The sequence below is a fragment of the Limulus polyphemus genome, unplaced genomic scaffold (genome assembly GCF_000517525.1).
Source record: "Limulus polyphemus unplaced genomic scaffold, Limulus_polyphemus-2.1.2 Scaffold925, whole genome shotgun sequence".
Lineage (NCBI taxonomy): Eukaryota > Metazoa > Arthropoda > Merostomata > Xiphosura > Limulidae > Limulus > Limulus polyphemus.
This window is the reverse complement of record NW_013666535.1, coordinates 263,932-281,040: the sequence shown is the minus strand read 5'-3', so window position 1 is coordinate 281,040 and position 17,109 is coordinate 263,932. Positions and strand designations below refer to the sequence as shown.

Here is a 17,109-nt window from a genome sequence, read left to right as displayed (position 1 = left end):
ATTGTTTTCTTTCGGGGCAACTTTTCTGAAAGATTTCTAAAAACACGAGAAAAACAACAATGGCAAAGAACTACTATATATATATATGGAACTGCAGAAAACTATGCCCACCCATATTACGATCTGGTACGTTTCTTCACTTTTACTTGTTAAATGACGATAATGTATTATAAACAGATATACATCTGTTTATTCACTTTTTCGCTGAAGCATAGATCATAAACACAAATTAAAATTAGCTTCTTTTACAAAAAAAAGCAGGAAGAACAAGGTTGCAGAGAAAGTTGTACTTATACAGCAGCAAGAACGTGTCTGGCATCAGCCTTCCAGTTCACTGTATACAAATCCACTTAGCTCAACTAAATCTAAATGGTAAGTGTAACACTGAGGTTCTTTTGGACCTAAAGCTGTAGGGCCCGGCATGGCCAGGAGTTAGGGGGCTTGACTCGCAATCTGAGGGTCGGGGGTTCGAATCCCCGAACCACCAAACATGTTTGTCCTTTCAGCCGTGGGAACGTTATAATGTTGCGGTCAATCCCACTATTCGTTGGTGAAAGAGTAGCCCAAGAGTTGGCGGTGTATGGTGATGAATAGCTGCCTTCTCTCTAGTCTTTCACTGCTAAATTAGGGATAGTTAGCGCAGAAAGCCCTCGTTTAGCTTTGCGCGAAATTCAAAACAAACCTAACCAAACCTAAAGCTGTAACTACTGCTCACTTTCCGTGACCAATAGTGAGCATGGTAGAAACCTAAACAAGTTGTACTGATACAACAACGAGGATTATAGAAATATTTATTACTAAGGTAACATATTCCTCATGCAGTACTATTACCAACATTAAAAGCCAGTTTTTCCATATTTAATCTCACAAGTTCGTCTCTGTTTGTATATTTTAAAATCATCACCGTGGTTATAAATATAATTTTCACCTGCGGCTTTTATTGCGTGTGAGTACCCACGTGGTCTTGGTCATTGGATTATCTGGTTTCTGGGGTGTAAATGATGTTCTTCGTTATATTATGCGCGTGTGTATTTAGACAACACAAAACGGCCGCTGTTTTTATACGTTTACGCGTACTCGACATAAGGTCTGCTCCAGAAAATTAAAAAAAAAAAACAACAACCGGAAATCACGTGGCTGTTCTGTGAGTAACCAAAGTGTTGTTGTTTTGTTAATCAAATCAAAACTTAAAATTGTGAATACGACGTCTCACATGATTCAGAAGCTATAATTTTTGGTATGTAACAGCACTTTTCAGAATAAATTAGTTGTAAAACTTACAGACTACTGCCATTCTTCTTGTAATTACATTATGCAAACAGTTGGTATTTTTATACGTTTGTTTTCAGAAGCATTGCATATTTACATAGATTCACCTTCAAGGATTAAAAACAGAAGAAAAAAATAGCTTGCTACATATGCTGTGCATTTCAAGTATAAATGTTTTCAACGCCTTCTATTAGTAATGTCTGTAGATGAACGTGCATAATAAACTCAATCAGTACTAAACAATCGCTAAGTAGCCCTTATATCAGGATAAGATCGATGAATATATGAAACATTTTTACCGAAATAACGGACAAAGTGCCCATTTTTATCTCTCCCAAAAATAGTTACCAGAGTTACATATTTTTTATATTTGTTTTTTGATGGAAAATAGTACTAATCTTAAGATGGGGCAGAAATATAAATTTAAATGTGCTAGATTTATTGATACTTTGTCAATAATCAACAGTCAATTTTCAGTCTTCCCTAACAGTGATAAATTGATTCTTATTTACACCATGTTTATTATTCAATGTTTAGTGCAGTTCTATATTAGATGCATTAAAAAGCACCCCCTGATGGCATAAATTTCAGTAGTAGTAATTCATTGCGTTAGTTATCGATATAAAATTGAAACAAGAGCTAAGGGTGATAATGAATTTCTGGTTCACAGCTTCTATAAGTGCTAATAACGTACTGCTGTTGTTCTGATGTACTATGAGTATGTATTTTTGTTTTTAATAGTACATATATTGCCGATCAGTTTCCCAAAGATACTTAAATTGCTTTACATACATTGCTTGATAAATTAAGGTAAATGACAGGGAAAATAATGGATAAATATTTATAAATACAGTCAAATAAAAATCGAACTATAGAATTGCAACTACCAGTATTTTCTCTCAGTGTGAATTCAATTAGTAAAGGGCCCGGTATGGCCAGGTGGTTAGGGCGCTTGACTCGAAATCTGAGGGTCGCGGGTTCGAATCCCCGTCACACCAAACATGATCGCCCTTTCAGCCGTGGGGACGTTATAATGTGACGGTCAGTCCCACTATTCGTTGGTGAAAGAGTTGCCCAAGAGTTGGCAGTGGGTGGTGATGACTAGCTGCCTTCCCTCTAGTCTTACACTGCTAAATTAGGGACGGCTAGCGCAGATAGCCCTCATGTAGCTTTGCACGGAATTCAAAAAATAAACAATCAAAAACAAACAGTTAGGAAAACAAAATTATCTAAGCTGTAGAAATCTTATTAAATTTCCGCTTCCAAGTCATAAAAAAGCAACTAAGATATTGTATTAATAATTATATTTTTAAAGAAACTGATGAAGTTCGCTTTCAGAAACACCACATAAAAAAAAGACTTTTGCTGAGAAATGTAGTAGTGATTATTCAAGTAGAGTTTATAAAATAGTGCCATGCAACGTAACTCATGTACCCAGTGCTTTATAGATCTGTTTCTTAATACAAAAGGCTTATTGCGCATTTTGTTAAACGATTTTATAGTGACTGTAAACAGCTAGCTTCCACTAATTATAACCAAACTGGAATCTTGAATTAAGTAATAGACCAAAATAGTTGTTTTCATTACAAGTGAGAAAATATACAATAACGATTTTTATGAGGGTGCTTTGATTTGTCTATAGTAAAAAATAAAATAAAAAACGAATAAATAAAAAGAATGTCGTATATCTAATAGTGAAGTTCGTAGTTTTAATATTTGTAAGAATTAAATACATATGTTGATGCACGAACAGTGTCACAGGTATCATTTTTGTCTTCTTACACTGTTTTAAAAGTATGCCAACGTGTCTTGGTGTATATTTTTACAACCGAAGGACTTTTTTAAACGATTTTTCAAGTGGATGTTTCGACTGTAACTTTAGACAAAATGGGTGAGATAATGGGCTTGAGCTTCTTCTACCACTTTTCTTTGAATTGGAATTTTCAACCTGAATACCATCTTATGTTTTCATGAACTAAACAGTCAGAAGCCTAGGGTGCAGGTACAGCCAATCTTTATTTTGAACTACTGACAAGAGAGAAGACAGCCAGCAGCACTCACCTTCACAAACAGTCCTTGTTCGTCTTTTTGAGCCGAATAACGGAACTGACTGTCACTTTTGTTACGCCCTAACAGCTGAAAGTGTTCAACAGCATCACGTCTCGAACCATGGACCCTTTGATCATCACCCCAACACGTTAATCACTAGGCCACGCCAGGCCCACTTATCTCTTTATGAAAATTAGTTGATGATGGAAATTTAAAGTTCTAGTTGATAAAGCACAAGTATCAGTAAGTGACTGTAGTAAGGTTTGAAATTTATTTGCATTATATTAGATTACTGTAGCGACTTTCAAGTATTGTTTGTTCGCGTGATCCTGAAACGATCATCTTGAAAGAAGTTTCTTCAAGAAAAGGACAGTTTTTTTTTCATCATGAGAATAGGTTATGGTGGCACACTCAAATGAAAAAAAAACTTGTCAAAGATAATTCTAAGTAACATATAAGACATGTTTTGTTTTTCTAAAAAAGGTCATTCTTTCGTATGGAAATGATGTTCGAAAATAATTAGAACTGTAATACGACATTGGTATTTTAAAAGCCTCGTGTGTGTTTTCGACGAATAGGAGACTTAACTATCTAGAGTATAAAATAAAAGTATTTTCATTTATATAAATATCTACAAAATATCCGATTCATCGCCACCATTACTGTAATTTGAGTTCGAAAAAATATAACACGGAGAGACTTAAGTACGATAGACAGTATCTGAGAGACTGGGGAAGGGGAGACTGGAATCTTATGTTCATTCTAAAATTTTCAGACGTAGGCTGTTTTCATGCAAAGCCTTTGACAAGCCTATCGGGTAAGTCGTATATGATAGTTTAACAAACATCAAAGTTCAAGATTACATATAAAAGTGAGAAAAAATGCATAAGTGTTATATAACTAAATATACGGCGTTTTGTTTTCATTCGTTCCCTCCATCTCAGCGATAATTTCTATAGATGTCTCTGGTGTGATACTTGATTATTTCTTATTATAATGTTTGTAGAAATTAGATGACCAATGAACCTTTCCACCCACTCATAGTTCAAGTGGCAACTCTAGAATGTTACCGTTGCCAAAACTAGCCATTTAGGTTCACATATAAACAGACTGTGTGAAGAATACAAAAAAACTAGGAGTGGCTTAGCTATATCATCTTACAGAAGAACCATATGAATGACGCCACACAAGTCTCGTGACAGCCATGTGGCAATCAACGAATAACACTACTGGAAGATGAGAGCGTTTGGAATGTAACTTTTCAAAAAATACGTGACTTGTACTTGCATCTTTTGTGCGGCGAACATGGATAACATCCCTTTAGAAGGAGACGTCAGTGGAAAATATTTTGTTTTGCTCTATTATCCCAGGTAATCAGTAGTGTTGATAAAGATACGTAAGATCGCACTTGAATAACTTATTTTGGTAATCTATGTGTTTGAACTGGGTGACGTGAGAAAACCGTTCGACAAAGCGCATATACTCAATTTGTGACCAGAGTTGTTAACAGTTTGGCCTATGATAGTTTCGTTTTTAATTGGTTGTCTCGTAGAACTTTTACAACTGTAGTTAATTTACGCATCATTTTTCCCGTGTGAATATATACTCTGTATAACACTCCAAAGAAATAATTATTTTATTTTTTCCATTTTTTAATTGTTCTAGTCTGCAAAATGGAGCACATTTTTGACATGTTTAAAAATTTCACGACATTAGCCATCAAATACAACAAACTGTTGAATCTTCCAAAGTTTCGGGTTTGGTTCTTTATCAGAAGGAGTATAGTACATATGAAATATTGTTGTTTTTTTATCACAAAACTTTCGTTACTTTATTCTTCCTGCGACTTTACGTGTTAGTTAAAGAATTTATGCTGTTATTACAGCGATTATGCCTTTTCACTAAAGTATGTATTAGTAATTATTTCAATTATTTTGATATTATAATAATGTTGTAGCGAATAACTTTGGAAAAGTGTATTTATCCATAATTAAATTTAAGTTTGTTTCAGAATTTCGCTCAAAGCTACGTAACGGCTGCCTGTCTCTAATTTTGAACTAATAAACTAGAGATAAGGTACTATAAAACAACACGCATCACCAACTTCTGGGCTAACTTTGCCTTATGGAATAGTCGGATTTCATCATCGCTCTTAAAGCTCTCCAAAGTGAAGAGCAAGTTCATGCAGCAACGGGTTGCGAGCCATGAATCTTTAGATTCGCAGTCCTGGCACGCTAACTATTAGGCTATTAAAACTAACTTATATCAGAAGCCTAATGGTTATCAAACCCATCATGATAAGCTGAATGGCATTTCGTTTGTTGCTAAAACCATTGCAAAGCGGGGAGGCGAGGGCTGGTGGGCGCCACCACTGAACTTTGTCTACCTCCCCTAACATTTTCACGAAAAAATTTAGTAAAAGCTACATCTCCCAGAACAGAATGTCTTCAGTTACTAGGCATCTCTACACAAGGAAAACCCACCGAACAAAACACTATCCAATCTCTGGCTAGCCCTTAGAAGACTGCTTAATTTATCTTACATAAGTATTTTTACAATTATTCTTTAAAACAAAATCCTTCGCTCCCTCCCATCTGTCTGTCACCCCTTCTTCTCCCCACCTTCAGAATCCTGGAGATAGCACTGTAAGAATGTAAGGGATTATACAAAGATCGAAAGAAATAAGTGAAGGTTTTACTTGATTCGCTTGAAACTTAATTACTGCTGATCATAAGCAGATAAATGAGGAAAAACTTACCAGCTTCAAATGAATTAATCTTTAACCTAGCAGTATTTCAAACTGCAGAATTAACTATTTATTAACCAAAACTCAGAATGACCAAAATTATTTTAATTCTATGCATCCAATAGGTGGCGTAAGCATCGATATTATTTTAGTGAATCAATCGTAAAGTGACGATATTGTTTCAAAAAATGTATAATTATGCTTGTGATAAAAATAAAAAATAAAAATTTTGATAAATATATCTTATTAGTCATAACTGATTAAACTTTGCTTGATTCGTTGATATCAGTAGAAAAGTTTTTTTATCTATTTATTTCGAAAATGTAAGAGGTTTTTGTTAATTTTATTTCTTTAGAAAGTCTTCGGCCTAAGCATTTCTGTGCCAACATGCAATAAACTGAAAAAAAAAAGTTTCTAACTGTATTATAAGTTGTAAGCGAACAACGTATCTTACAAACACTCAAGAAAAGATAAAAGTTACTCTGTGTGCGATTAGCTCAAAGTTCAAAGCATAACATTGTGTGAATAAAGATATATACATAGTTAACTTTTTGCTCTTGGAATTTCCTTTAACACTTACTTTTACTACCACCATAACATAATCCATAAGGCATGGTAGTAAAGGCGCTCTATTCGCACTCTGAGGGTCGCGGATTCGAATCCCTGCCACACCAAACATGCTCGCCCTTTCAGCCGTGGGGGCGTTATAATGTGACGGTGAATCCCACTATTTGTTGGTAAAAGAGTAGCCCAAGAGTTGGCGGTGAGTGGTGATGACTAGCTGCCTTCCCTCTAGTCTTACACTGCTAAATTAGGGATGGCTAGCGCAGATAGCCCTCGTGTAGCTTTGCGCGAAATTCAAAACAAAACAAACAAACAATCGGTTTCGGGAAATTCCATCCCTAATGAAGAACAGTAAATGAAAGAACAAGACTCGGCTGATTTATAATTAATGTTTATGGTGTTGTAATTGTTCTTTAGTCGCCACAACTAACTTATATTTTATTGAGATTTCAAGAATGTATGGAATTAGTTCTACTAATTCATTCTTCTGAATTTTTCAGCGAATAAGTACTAATTGTGTATTTCCTGTGTCTATCAGTAAAAAATCCATTGAAGTTTGCAATGTCATATTAACCACGAATAATATAATATGTAATCAAGAGCAAGATGAATACAAAGAAAAAATGTTTCAAAATATCGATAAGTTCCAATAAAAACGTGAAGAGAAAAATGCTTAGATAGGTCTAGTACACTCTTTAATCCCCCCCCCCCAATCAGTGGCTCAGTGGTAAATCAGTGGTTAACGATAACACATTTTTAGAACACATCTAAAATTGGAAATTCTTTGGTGAGACCAATACTATGTACCACAAAAAAAGTCAAATCTTGTTGACCTAGAAGACATTCAAGGAAGAAAATTGTTAAAGAAGACCAATAACTGATAAATTAGAATGTTCATTTCAAATGTGTAAAAAGAATAATCTATAGAACGGACAGGTTTGGTTTGGTTTGAATTTCGCTCAAAGCTACGTGAGGGTTATCTGCGCTAATCATCCCTAATTTAGCAGTGATGGACTAGCGGAAAGGCAGCTAATCAACACCATTCACCGCCAACTCTTGGACTACTCTTTTACCATCGAAAAGTGAGATTGACCGTCACATTATTATTCCTCTTTTCCAACGGCTGAAAGGGCAAGCATGTTCGGTGATGGGATTCGAACTCGAAGAATTGCGAGTCGAACGCCCTAACCACCAGACCATACTAAATAGCACAGAAATAATGGTCTGTGGGCTTTAAACAAATAATCTGGATTCTAGAAATGATCCACAACTTATATACATATTAGTATATATATGTGTATATATATATACATAAGATATTATTCAGTGTAACCTATTGTAACGTTCCATAAAGAACCTTATTTTAGCTGAGTTTCATATAATATAATAAATTAATATATATAAAAATATTATGTTGGTCTCATGCATGTTATCATAATTTATAAGTAACGTGACATGAATGTGATACAAAATGTATGAAAGTACATGGTTTTCTTATCGTGGTCTGTTTTTGTTTCTTTGTAGGAGAACTGCTAACTCGGCGTCACCTTCAAAGACTGGTACTATGGAGGAAGAATCACCTAAAACATTAATTTCATGTCTAAATCCTTCGGAAGCAAAACGTGTGAAAGCTAAAAGCTTACCAACAGGTAGGCGACCAGGAGCAGTTGATCATAAGGCACTGTTTTCAGCATTCGAGAAAGAAGAACAAGAACAAACTAAAGTAAAAAAATCCAGTGAAAAAAATGGGAATCGCTACTCTTGTTTCTCGTTCCAGTCTTCAGATCCGAAGCGTTCATCTGACGATGATTCATCACTAAACTCTGACACTTCCTGTTCTTCTGTCGAATTCCACAGACCTAGTGATTTTAATAGGGATTCCAATTTGGAGAAAAATACACCAGTTTTATCAAAAAATCAAGAATCACAATATAATACAAATAATTACAATTCGTTTCGCCAGCTAAGTTCAAACAGCGACCAGTTTTTCAAAACCTCAAACGTTTTTCTTGATATTTCGTACAGGTGCGGTAAGAAGGATTCAACTATTTCAAGTCGTTCTTCCAAGAGCTCCACCGACAGCTGGAGCAGGAAGGAACGTCGAGAAGCTCTGAAAGCTAGAGTGGAAGCGAAGAGGGAGCAACTCTGTGGTTCGTCATCATCGGATGATGAATCAAATGAAACCATAGATCGTTATTACAGTGATGAGGCTCTTCATCGCTCTTCTAGAGAAAATCGTAGTCGATTTAGCAGAACAGATAGACATTTCAAGCGAAGATCACAAGAAGAATTTTCTTTTAATAAATTAGCTAAAAATGGAACAACAGAAGCACTCCTTCTGGACAAGAAACCAGAAGAATGTCAGAAGAAACCTCCCCCAGCTCCTCAGGGTAACTCTGGTGTAGTTTGGCAAGAATCTATTTTATACCGGGATCCAGTATTTGACCCCTATATTAAGTCACCAAATTTAGATTCCTCTCAATCCAGCTACCATAGTGCTTTAGAGTCAACAAAGGAGAACTATTATTTTTATCATCATCCTCACTGCATTAGCAGGCGTACGGATTCAGAAAACATACAGCCAAATGGTCGACCAATCAAAGAGAAAAAACCTTCTCCAGTGAGGGAGCTGACTGTTTGTGTTATTGGAGGAAAGCAAAATTCTGGGCAAGTATCACATCCGTCTCCTCAAGATTCTGGAGTAAGCTCGCAATCAGTTGCCTCTAGTCCAAGTCTGGGACGGGCACCAACTCCGCCTCCTAGATCACCTCAGTCTAAAGTGGTAGTCAATGAAACAGCTCAACAACTGAGAAGTTCTCACCCTACATCTACTACTACTACTACTACTATCACTACTATAAATCAAGCATTGAGCAAGCGACCTCACATTTCCACAATGGAAACTATAGGTCAGAGTAATTGCACTAAGTCTTTACAGACCGAAACTTATACAGAAAGGCCTTTCTGCATAACTGGAAGTGATATGAATACGCGCCCGCTTGAGGTCAACCAAAATATTATAAAAATACCAGACTCTCTTATGCCAATCCGAGCATATAACAATAAACATCTAAAAGACAATTTCAGACCCACAAAAAGTTACCCCAAAAACAACGGCCCCATTAAAACACTAAAAGGGATGCCTGCTTACACTGATGTTCCTCCATACCGAATTCTAGCTTCAATAAGTCAATCTAAAGTACCTGTTTATTCGTATACAGACCAGGCACCATTATCTACACAGCCAGACCAGGCAAGCCATGGTCCTTACGAACAAGGGACTCAAGCGTATATGAGTGACTCACAGGTAGTTGCAAGAAAAAGATATGGATTTGTAGGACGATCTTTATCAGATGGCAAAAAAGGTTTGGGTAGTCACTTGTCAATTTACAACAATGAAGGTTCTTGCCAAATTACAGATCAATCTGGTGCAAACCAAACCAAGGAATCTAGCATACATAACAGAATTTCGTCTTCTGGTGTTTCGTCTATAATGAAAGCTCCCTTATCTCCAACATTAATAAGTGATCAGATCTACTTGGACTTAATTAAACAAAATGAGTATTCTAGATCTTCTACTACTCGAGTTTATGAGAAATCAGATTCACTAGAAAGTCCAAATAATCAGCCTGAAAAGAGCTTTTTGTCACCGTCCTATAGTGCACCAATTCCACCTACAAGAAGACATTCATCAGCCACTCTTTGTTTAGATGCTAAGAAAAAAAGAATGGATCAATTCATGCAACGTGAGATGGAGAAAAGGTGTTCTAAAAATTTTGAAGATGCACTGCAAGAACTGGAAGAAATGTACCGAAGTCTGAAATTGAATGACGATGACTTGTTAGACAGAGCAGAAAGACGTGATCTTCCTATAAAGTTTCAGCTATCACGACCAACACGTTTGGAATTCTCACAAAATTCATTGAACCCTGATAAAAAAAGTAATTCTCATTCCGATGTTATTAATTATTCGACGATCCGGAAAGACGATGATAGTATACAATCTTCAGCAGGTATTACAGAGAAGGAAAGCTTTGATTATGGTCTAAGCTTGAATCAGTTGCGTCGAACAAGAACTCCACCTACCAGACGTTCAGCTGTGCCAGATAAAGTTACCGATGATGCAGCGTACAGGAGAATTCAAAAGAATGTTAAAGAGAGCCCAACAAGTCCAGAAAACAATGGTAACATGAGTTATCTTTTGTGTTCTCCGGCTTTTACTCCAACAGTAGAGGTTGAAGAATTCTTCAAAGGTTTTCCTCTCACAAAGCAACCAGATATAGAGCATGACGACATGGCTTATCGTTTCTTTAAAATGGCAGATGCTGCTAAAGTCCTAGATCCACCACCGCCTTTTGGAATTCCTAAAGATCCTGCTACTCAAGCATCAGCTTCTAACTATCTCCAGGCCACACCAGTTGATGTTCAGCGAAAATTTTGTCGACCAAAAAGAACTCCTGATGTGGTGCTAGATGACGTAGCGTTTCGTAACCTACGCAGAGACAATCAATTATGTAATAAAGAAAACATTCCCAGCATGGTGTTTCAAGAAGTTGATGGAACTTTCAAAGGACTGAAGTCAACTACTGAATGTTTTGGCAAGAAGAAACATCGTGCAGTGCGTTCTCTTTCAGCAAATATTGCACATATTGTGGAAAAAGAAGAAAAAGAAGCCACGTTGCCTTTCGAAAGAGCACAAAGTATGACTGATATTATTGCTGCTTTAGAAAAACAAGCGTCAGAATGGGAGAAATTTGGAGGTTCTGTCAAGCCAGAAGAATCTTCTTCTACAGTTACGGAAACACCACAGACAACAATGAAAGGGAGACATTATCCGGGTAATAGTTCTAGTATTCAAAGTGAAAGAACGATTGATCATCTCACAAGTACGGAGACTTTGACTGAGAGTCGCGCAGAAATTGAAAATCGTGTGAAAACGTGGAATTATCCAGGAAAATCTAGTCAAAAAAACCAAGTAGCGATATTAAAAGACAACCCTAAAGATGGGCAGTCAGAGAAATGGCACATTCGAGTGACTACCCCCAGTTCCAAAACTGCTCGTCAAGGGAAAAGACCACTTTCTCTTAAAGTCTGGACTTACGATAAACACTCTCAGGTACCTCACGCTAACCTACTAAGCCCAAGTGGGATTAAATCTTCACTTGTTACACCTCCAAGAAAGACATTAGTTCCACCCAAACGAATGCCACATGAATTTTGGTCAGATACTGAAGGTCGACCAAAGAGTAAAGTCACCCCTTTTGATGAAAGACACCTGGATGAGTTATTAACGTCTTTACTGGCGAATACAAGTCCTAGCCAATCACCAACCTGGCCTTCGTTCAATCATCAAGGATACTCGACTGGATATGAAGCCAAAAAAGTCACCGATGTTCCAGGTGAGCTGCATGGTGTAAGCGTTATTGTTTGATGTGTAATTTCAATTCACTCACACCTTCGGGAACCAGTTCAGGTTCAAACCAAGTAGCTGAAGACGAGAAGGAAACCACGAACATAGACTTGTTGTTGCATGTTGCCTGTGAGAGCCTCCATGTGGTAACCAGTGCACGCGTCGCATGAAACTGCATGGTGTTTTTTCAGACTCTTATACTGAGCTTTAGTTTTGTGAAACATTAGTATGTGAAATACGCTTCAGAGCCTAAAATATGTCCAACTAACATCTGTAACGCTCATTATGTAGATATGAATTTAATTAATGTCATATGTTTTATGGTTTCGTAATGACGAAATGAAAAAATTTTAACATTTTGTTATGAACTTTTCTTTTTTGTTTTAATTAATGAGCGTGTGTTTTTATTAATGACACATTTTGACCGTGTTTTGTTTTCAAGTTTTTATAATAGTTTTAGTTTCAGCTTCAGTTCTTTAAATGTAACATGTAGCTGTAAATATTAATGAAGTAGTTATAATCCAGAAGCCTGGTGTTAAATAATGTTATTAATTCAAAGAATGTTTATGTGTTTATATATATATTCTTATGTTGACTTATTCACAGTCGTTTTCTGGAACTTTTAATATTCTTTGTGTATTTTTATTTGCATTATGTGTATGGAATTTACTTGACCAAAAACCCATATCCTAGTGTCGTTCTCTATATTCCCGTGGAATAAACTTACATAATTCTTTGTTATAGGTAATTATCTTATTTATATGTTGTGTAGAGGGTTTAACGTGATTTTCAGTTTCAAAATCTTATAATAAATAATACGTGTATCACAAATATACAAATAATATGTTCGTGTTAGTTGGAAAGACTATATGGTACTACCCGTCTCTCTCTCTCTGTCTTGTTTTTTAATTAGGCCTAACCAAACCTGAGGGAGGTGGTAAAAGCGTAGGCAAAACTTGTGTTATACAAATGTCATTGTAGCTTGGTAAATATCGGTAGATTAATTACGGGGGAAAAAAAATAGCAGACTGTTGATTTTGATGTAACCTGCTTTCATTAGTATAAAAAGAATACTTAATTGATAAATGAACTCATACGAACTATTTTATTGAAATTTTTGATATATTTATTTGTGCTTCCTGTGACTTTGTTTAATTCTGAAAATATGATTTTTTACTCGAAGTTTTTAAAATCAAGCTGTGATTTACAGTACTTTTATTAAAACAAATATATTAAATAATATAACAATTAAATATAAATTATACATGAAACTTTAGTTATTTATTTGACATTTTGCATTGAGAATTTTGATGAAATTTTGCTTAAAATTGAATAAATATCAACCAATATTGGCGATTCTGTCGGTACGATAAAAAGAAGAAGCAAAATTAGTTTGATTTCAGTAACATGTGTAACTGAAACTGAAACTTTTACCTATTATTATCCATGACTTGTGAAGGCTATCCCAGTCGCTAGATGGGGTTTTTCAATGAAATGAGCATCCATAATTTGCTGGTCACATTTGAACGACATACGTTTATTATTCATCATTAAACTTAAGTGTGCAATATATGGACCATTACAGCTCAGTTATTAAGAAAACTCCGCCAGTTTTTAAGTTTTAAAATTTACTATAGAGAAAATATTTTTAAAATGTTTAGACAACCAAAAAATACGTAGTTTCATGTTTTCTTTTAATTCATAGTTTCTTGCAGTGAAAAATTTTGCAGTTTATTTAGAAAACCGGCAGGCTAATTATATATATATATATTTATTGAACTACACCCTGCAATTAGCAATTTATAAAATTTCCTTTTCTTCAGTTATAAATAAATTGGAAATACAGATCGCATGACATCTACATGTAAAAACAAAGCATTTAATCTTAGAGCTCCAATGGTTTATGATGCGAAATTATTGCGATACAAGAAAACAAAATATAAATTCTAGTTTATACATTCATTATACGTTTTTCCTACATCAAGTGCTCAATAGGTTGATGAACTTGATGCATTTAGGGTTGTGCTAGAAATAGCACTACCATGTGTGTTTGTACATACAAAGAACAATAACGGATTTAGTAGAACTGGGTATTTTGCTGTTATCATCAAAAACAGACAGTAAAAAAGTATCTTTTTAGGTGTGTATGTGGGGGTGGCACTTGAAAAATATTCACTTTGACAATTTTTTTAACTATTTACTGTATAATATCAAAACGTTATTTTTTATGTATTTTAAAAAATCTCTATTCCCCTTTTTATTTTAAGCGAAATAGATTATTATTTATGGCATAATAGAGAACTAACATAAACCTAAGAAGAAATATATTGAATGCAGAAACTTAACTGGCACCGAAAATGTCGTTACTTTATAAGTAAAGAGTGATAATAACAAATACAAAAGAAGTATAAGTTATTTAGTAAGGTTGGTTGGAAAATGGTATAATGGTTAAGTAAATAAATTATCATTAAAACACTGGATTTTATCCTAAAGTATAGACTGGTAAAGGATAATCGATCGACTGATTTCAGAACGATACAAAAATATATGAAAATAATCAAATTTTTTAAAGCATAGGCGTCGGAACAGGGAGGCCAGCACTCATTTCGCCCTCCCATAATTTTTGATAGCTTTATAATTTACACAAATTGAGTTTTTAGTTCAAAATGATAAGTCACTATCAACAGATAAATATTCTAAAATTAATTTGGTAGTTGGAAATAAAGATATTTTTCGTGCAAACCTTCTCAAGAGCTATCTGTGCTAGCCATTCCTAATTCTGCACTGATAGACTAGAGAGAAGGTAGCTAGTTAACAGCACACATCGCCAATTCATGGTATATTCTTATCGAATAATGAGATTTGAATCTTATGATACACCCAAGGCCCCAAAGTGTCGAACGTGACCTGAGAGGTAACGGTACGCGAACCATGTACTCTCGTATCCACAGATCACCATGCTAAACACTAGTAAAATAAAGAAATAACGGTGAAAAATAAAATATAGTAACTGAATTGCCTATTTTCTCATTAATTTCATTCGTGATTTTTCCCAGATTTTTGTAATATTTAGGCCCTTTCTACATTAAAATAGGTCCCAACTGCTACTCTACCTGTAAAAATTATTCAGGGGAGTATGCCTCCACACTCTTTAGGCAGGCACACGTCTGATAAGATTGATGCACTTTTAATTTTGACCCTCCAATACACACATTTACTCCCGATGACTGTAAAAAGGTATTACAAGTAACTAATGATCATGTAGTATAACTCACTGGAGTCTAAAACTATTACTGAACCATGAAAGGATTAGAAAGAGAAATATTCACTTTTTTTTATAAGCTAAAAATGTTAATTTTTTCTTTTAAAATTTCAAATATTCAATAAATAAGCATACTTTTCTCTGTTCGACAGAATTTCAAGTTTATATAATAGAAAATAAATGATCACTCGTACTAGTCGGAAGAATATTTGCAATATTCGTATTTTAGTTAGAATAGTATACTGTTAATAGTATTTAACTACATTAACTTCGCTAGATGAGAAATGTTTAACAGCTGAGCGAAATTCAAATGATGAGCTTAACAAGCAAAATTAATAATTAAGTTGTTTTTTTTAATTCTCATCAATCCCTAAATCTATACAAAAACTCGGAAAATAATATTATTCAGAAATATAAATGATTGATTAAAATTAACAAGCTTAAAGAACTGAAATAAAAAGTAGTTTGATAATTTGTATAATAAACCAATTGTTTCATGTAACATGAAATTTTTTATTTAAAATATTATTATGTGTAAAAATGTATTTATGAATAACATATTCCGAAAATGGGTAAACATGAAAATTAAAGCTATAGAAGTTGACATAAACTGGTAAAACTGCGATTATTAAAATGGACAGAACTTCTAAGTGGATTACACGCAAAGCATTCCAACTTTCAGCTACTGTTTTACTGTAAAATGGCTAACAACAACAAAAGATATTTCGGTGTTAACTAAAGACTCATTATCATGTCGTTTTTCTTTTTAAAATATTTCTTCAGAAAACTAGAAATAAATCCTGAAAAAAAGATATTTTTTGTCCTATATTATTTATATACATAAAATAAAAATATCTGATAAAATTGTTTGACGAAATTCACGAAAGATGGCGCTTAAAGATTATATTAGTCTGAATTAGTTTTTCATGTTATGTTGTTAACTGGAAATCTGAATGAAAATTTTTACATGTTTTCTCAGTGTTATTAAACCTCTACAAAATGATTTAGTCAGTCAGTTTAAAAACCTAATGCCTAAATCTCTTCAACCAAAATGCATGAAATTCAATCTTCAGCATTGGGTTTACGTATGCTTTGCATTTCAGGAGCCATTAATGTAAAACATTCAAGAAAACCAAATGTTCTATCGTAACGTTATTCTTTTATTGGGCGGGTTCTTTTAAATTATTTGTTGAAAATAATGCGAAGACCAGTGCACGTAAGGACAACAAATTAGTTTATTTCTTCCTTAATGTTCGAGCCCTGATTTTGGGGGAAAGGCTTCGTCAGCATTGGATATAGCAGATGGAGCGTGGTTGACATTTCTTAACATATTTTCCTTTGATTTCGCTCAGGGGTTTTACAACATACTACAAGTCACTTACGGTACTATGGCTAACGTACAAATAAACATACTTGTACAATTGTACGGCTAATCAATCGAGTAATTGAATATACACGACAACTAACACTGATCTGAATACCTTACTAACTTTTCAATCACAAAAATCGACTCAATGCTTCACTGAATCGCGTATTTAAAAATTTGTCTTTGTTTCTAAATATTTCTCAAAGTGTCTCATTCATGAGCATTCTAGGACTAGTATTAGAAGTATTCTAAATCTGGTGTCATCATTATATCAGCAGCTTTGGTAGTAAACAACCATGTTGAAACATTGAAATTATAGCTTACAAAAGTTATCATCTAAACGCTGAATATTTGAATACAGTTTGTTATATAATCACATAAATAGAAACAATAAATGGGTGAAATCAGAATCTAACTGATATGATTTTATTGAAATGTTTCAG

At 34.5% G+C, this 17,109-nt stretch overlaps 1 protein-coding gene across 6 annotated transcripts in view; it reads left to right on the top strand.

Moving 5' to 3' along the window:
* LOC111086210 overlaps positions 1–12,798 on the top strand; it is a 72,591-nt gene extending 59,793 nt beyond the window's left edge. For 4 of the 6 annotated variants that reach the window (XM_022388141.1, XM_022388142.1, XM_022388143.1 and 1 more), the window contains exon 2: positions 8,153–12,798. In XM_022388141.1, the coding sequence (XP_022243849.1) occupies positions 8,193–12,059 (3,867 nt within the window). In that variant the 5' untranslated portion in view covers positions 8,153–8,192 and the 3' untranslated portion in view covers positions 12,060–12,798. Of the gene's footprint in view, positions 1–296; positions 373–4,553; positions 4,689–8,152 lie in introns of those variants that run through there. The other 2 variants (XM_022388144.1, XM_022388139.1) reach the window with 2 other exon arrangements.
* The last annotated feature ends 4,311 nt before the right edge of the window (positions 12,799–17,109 follow it).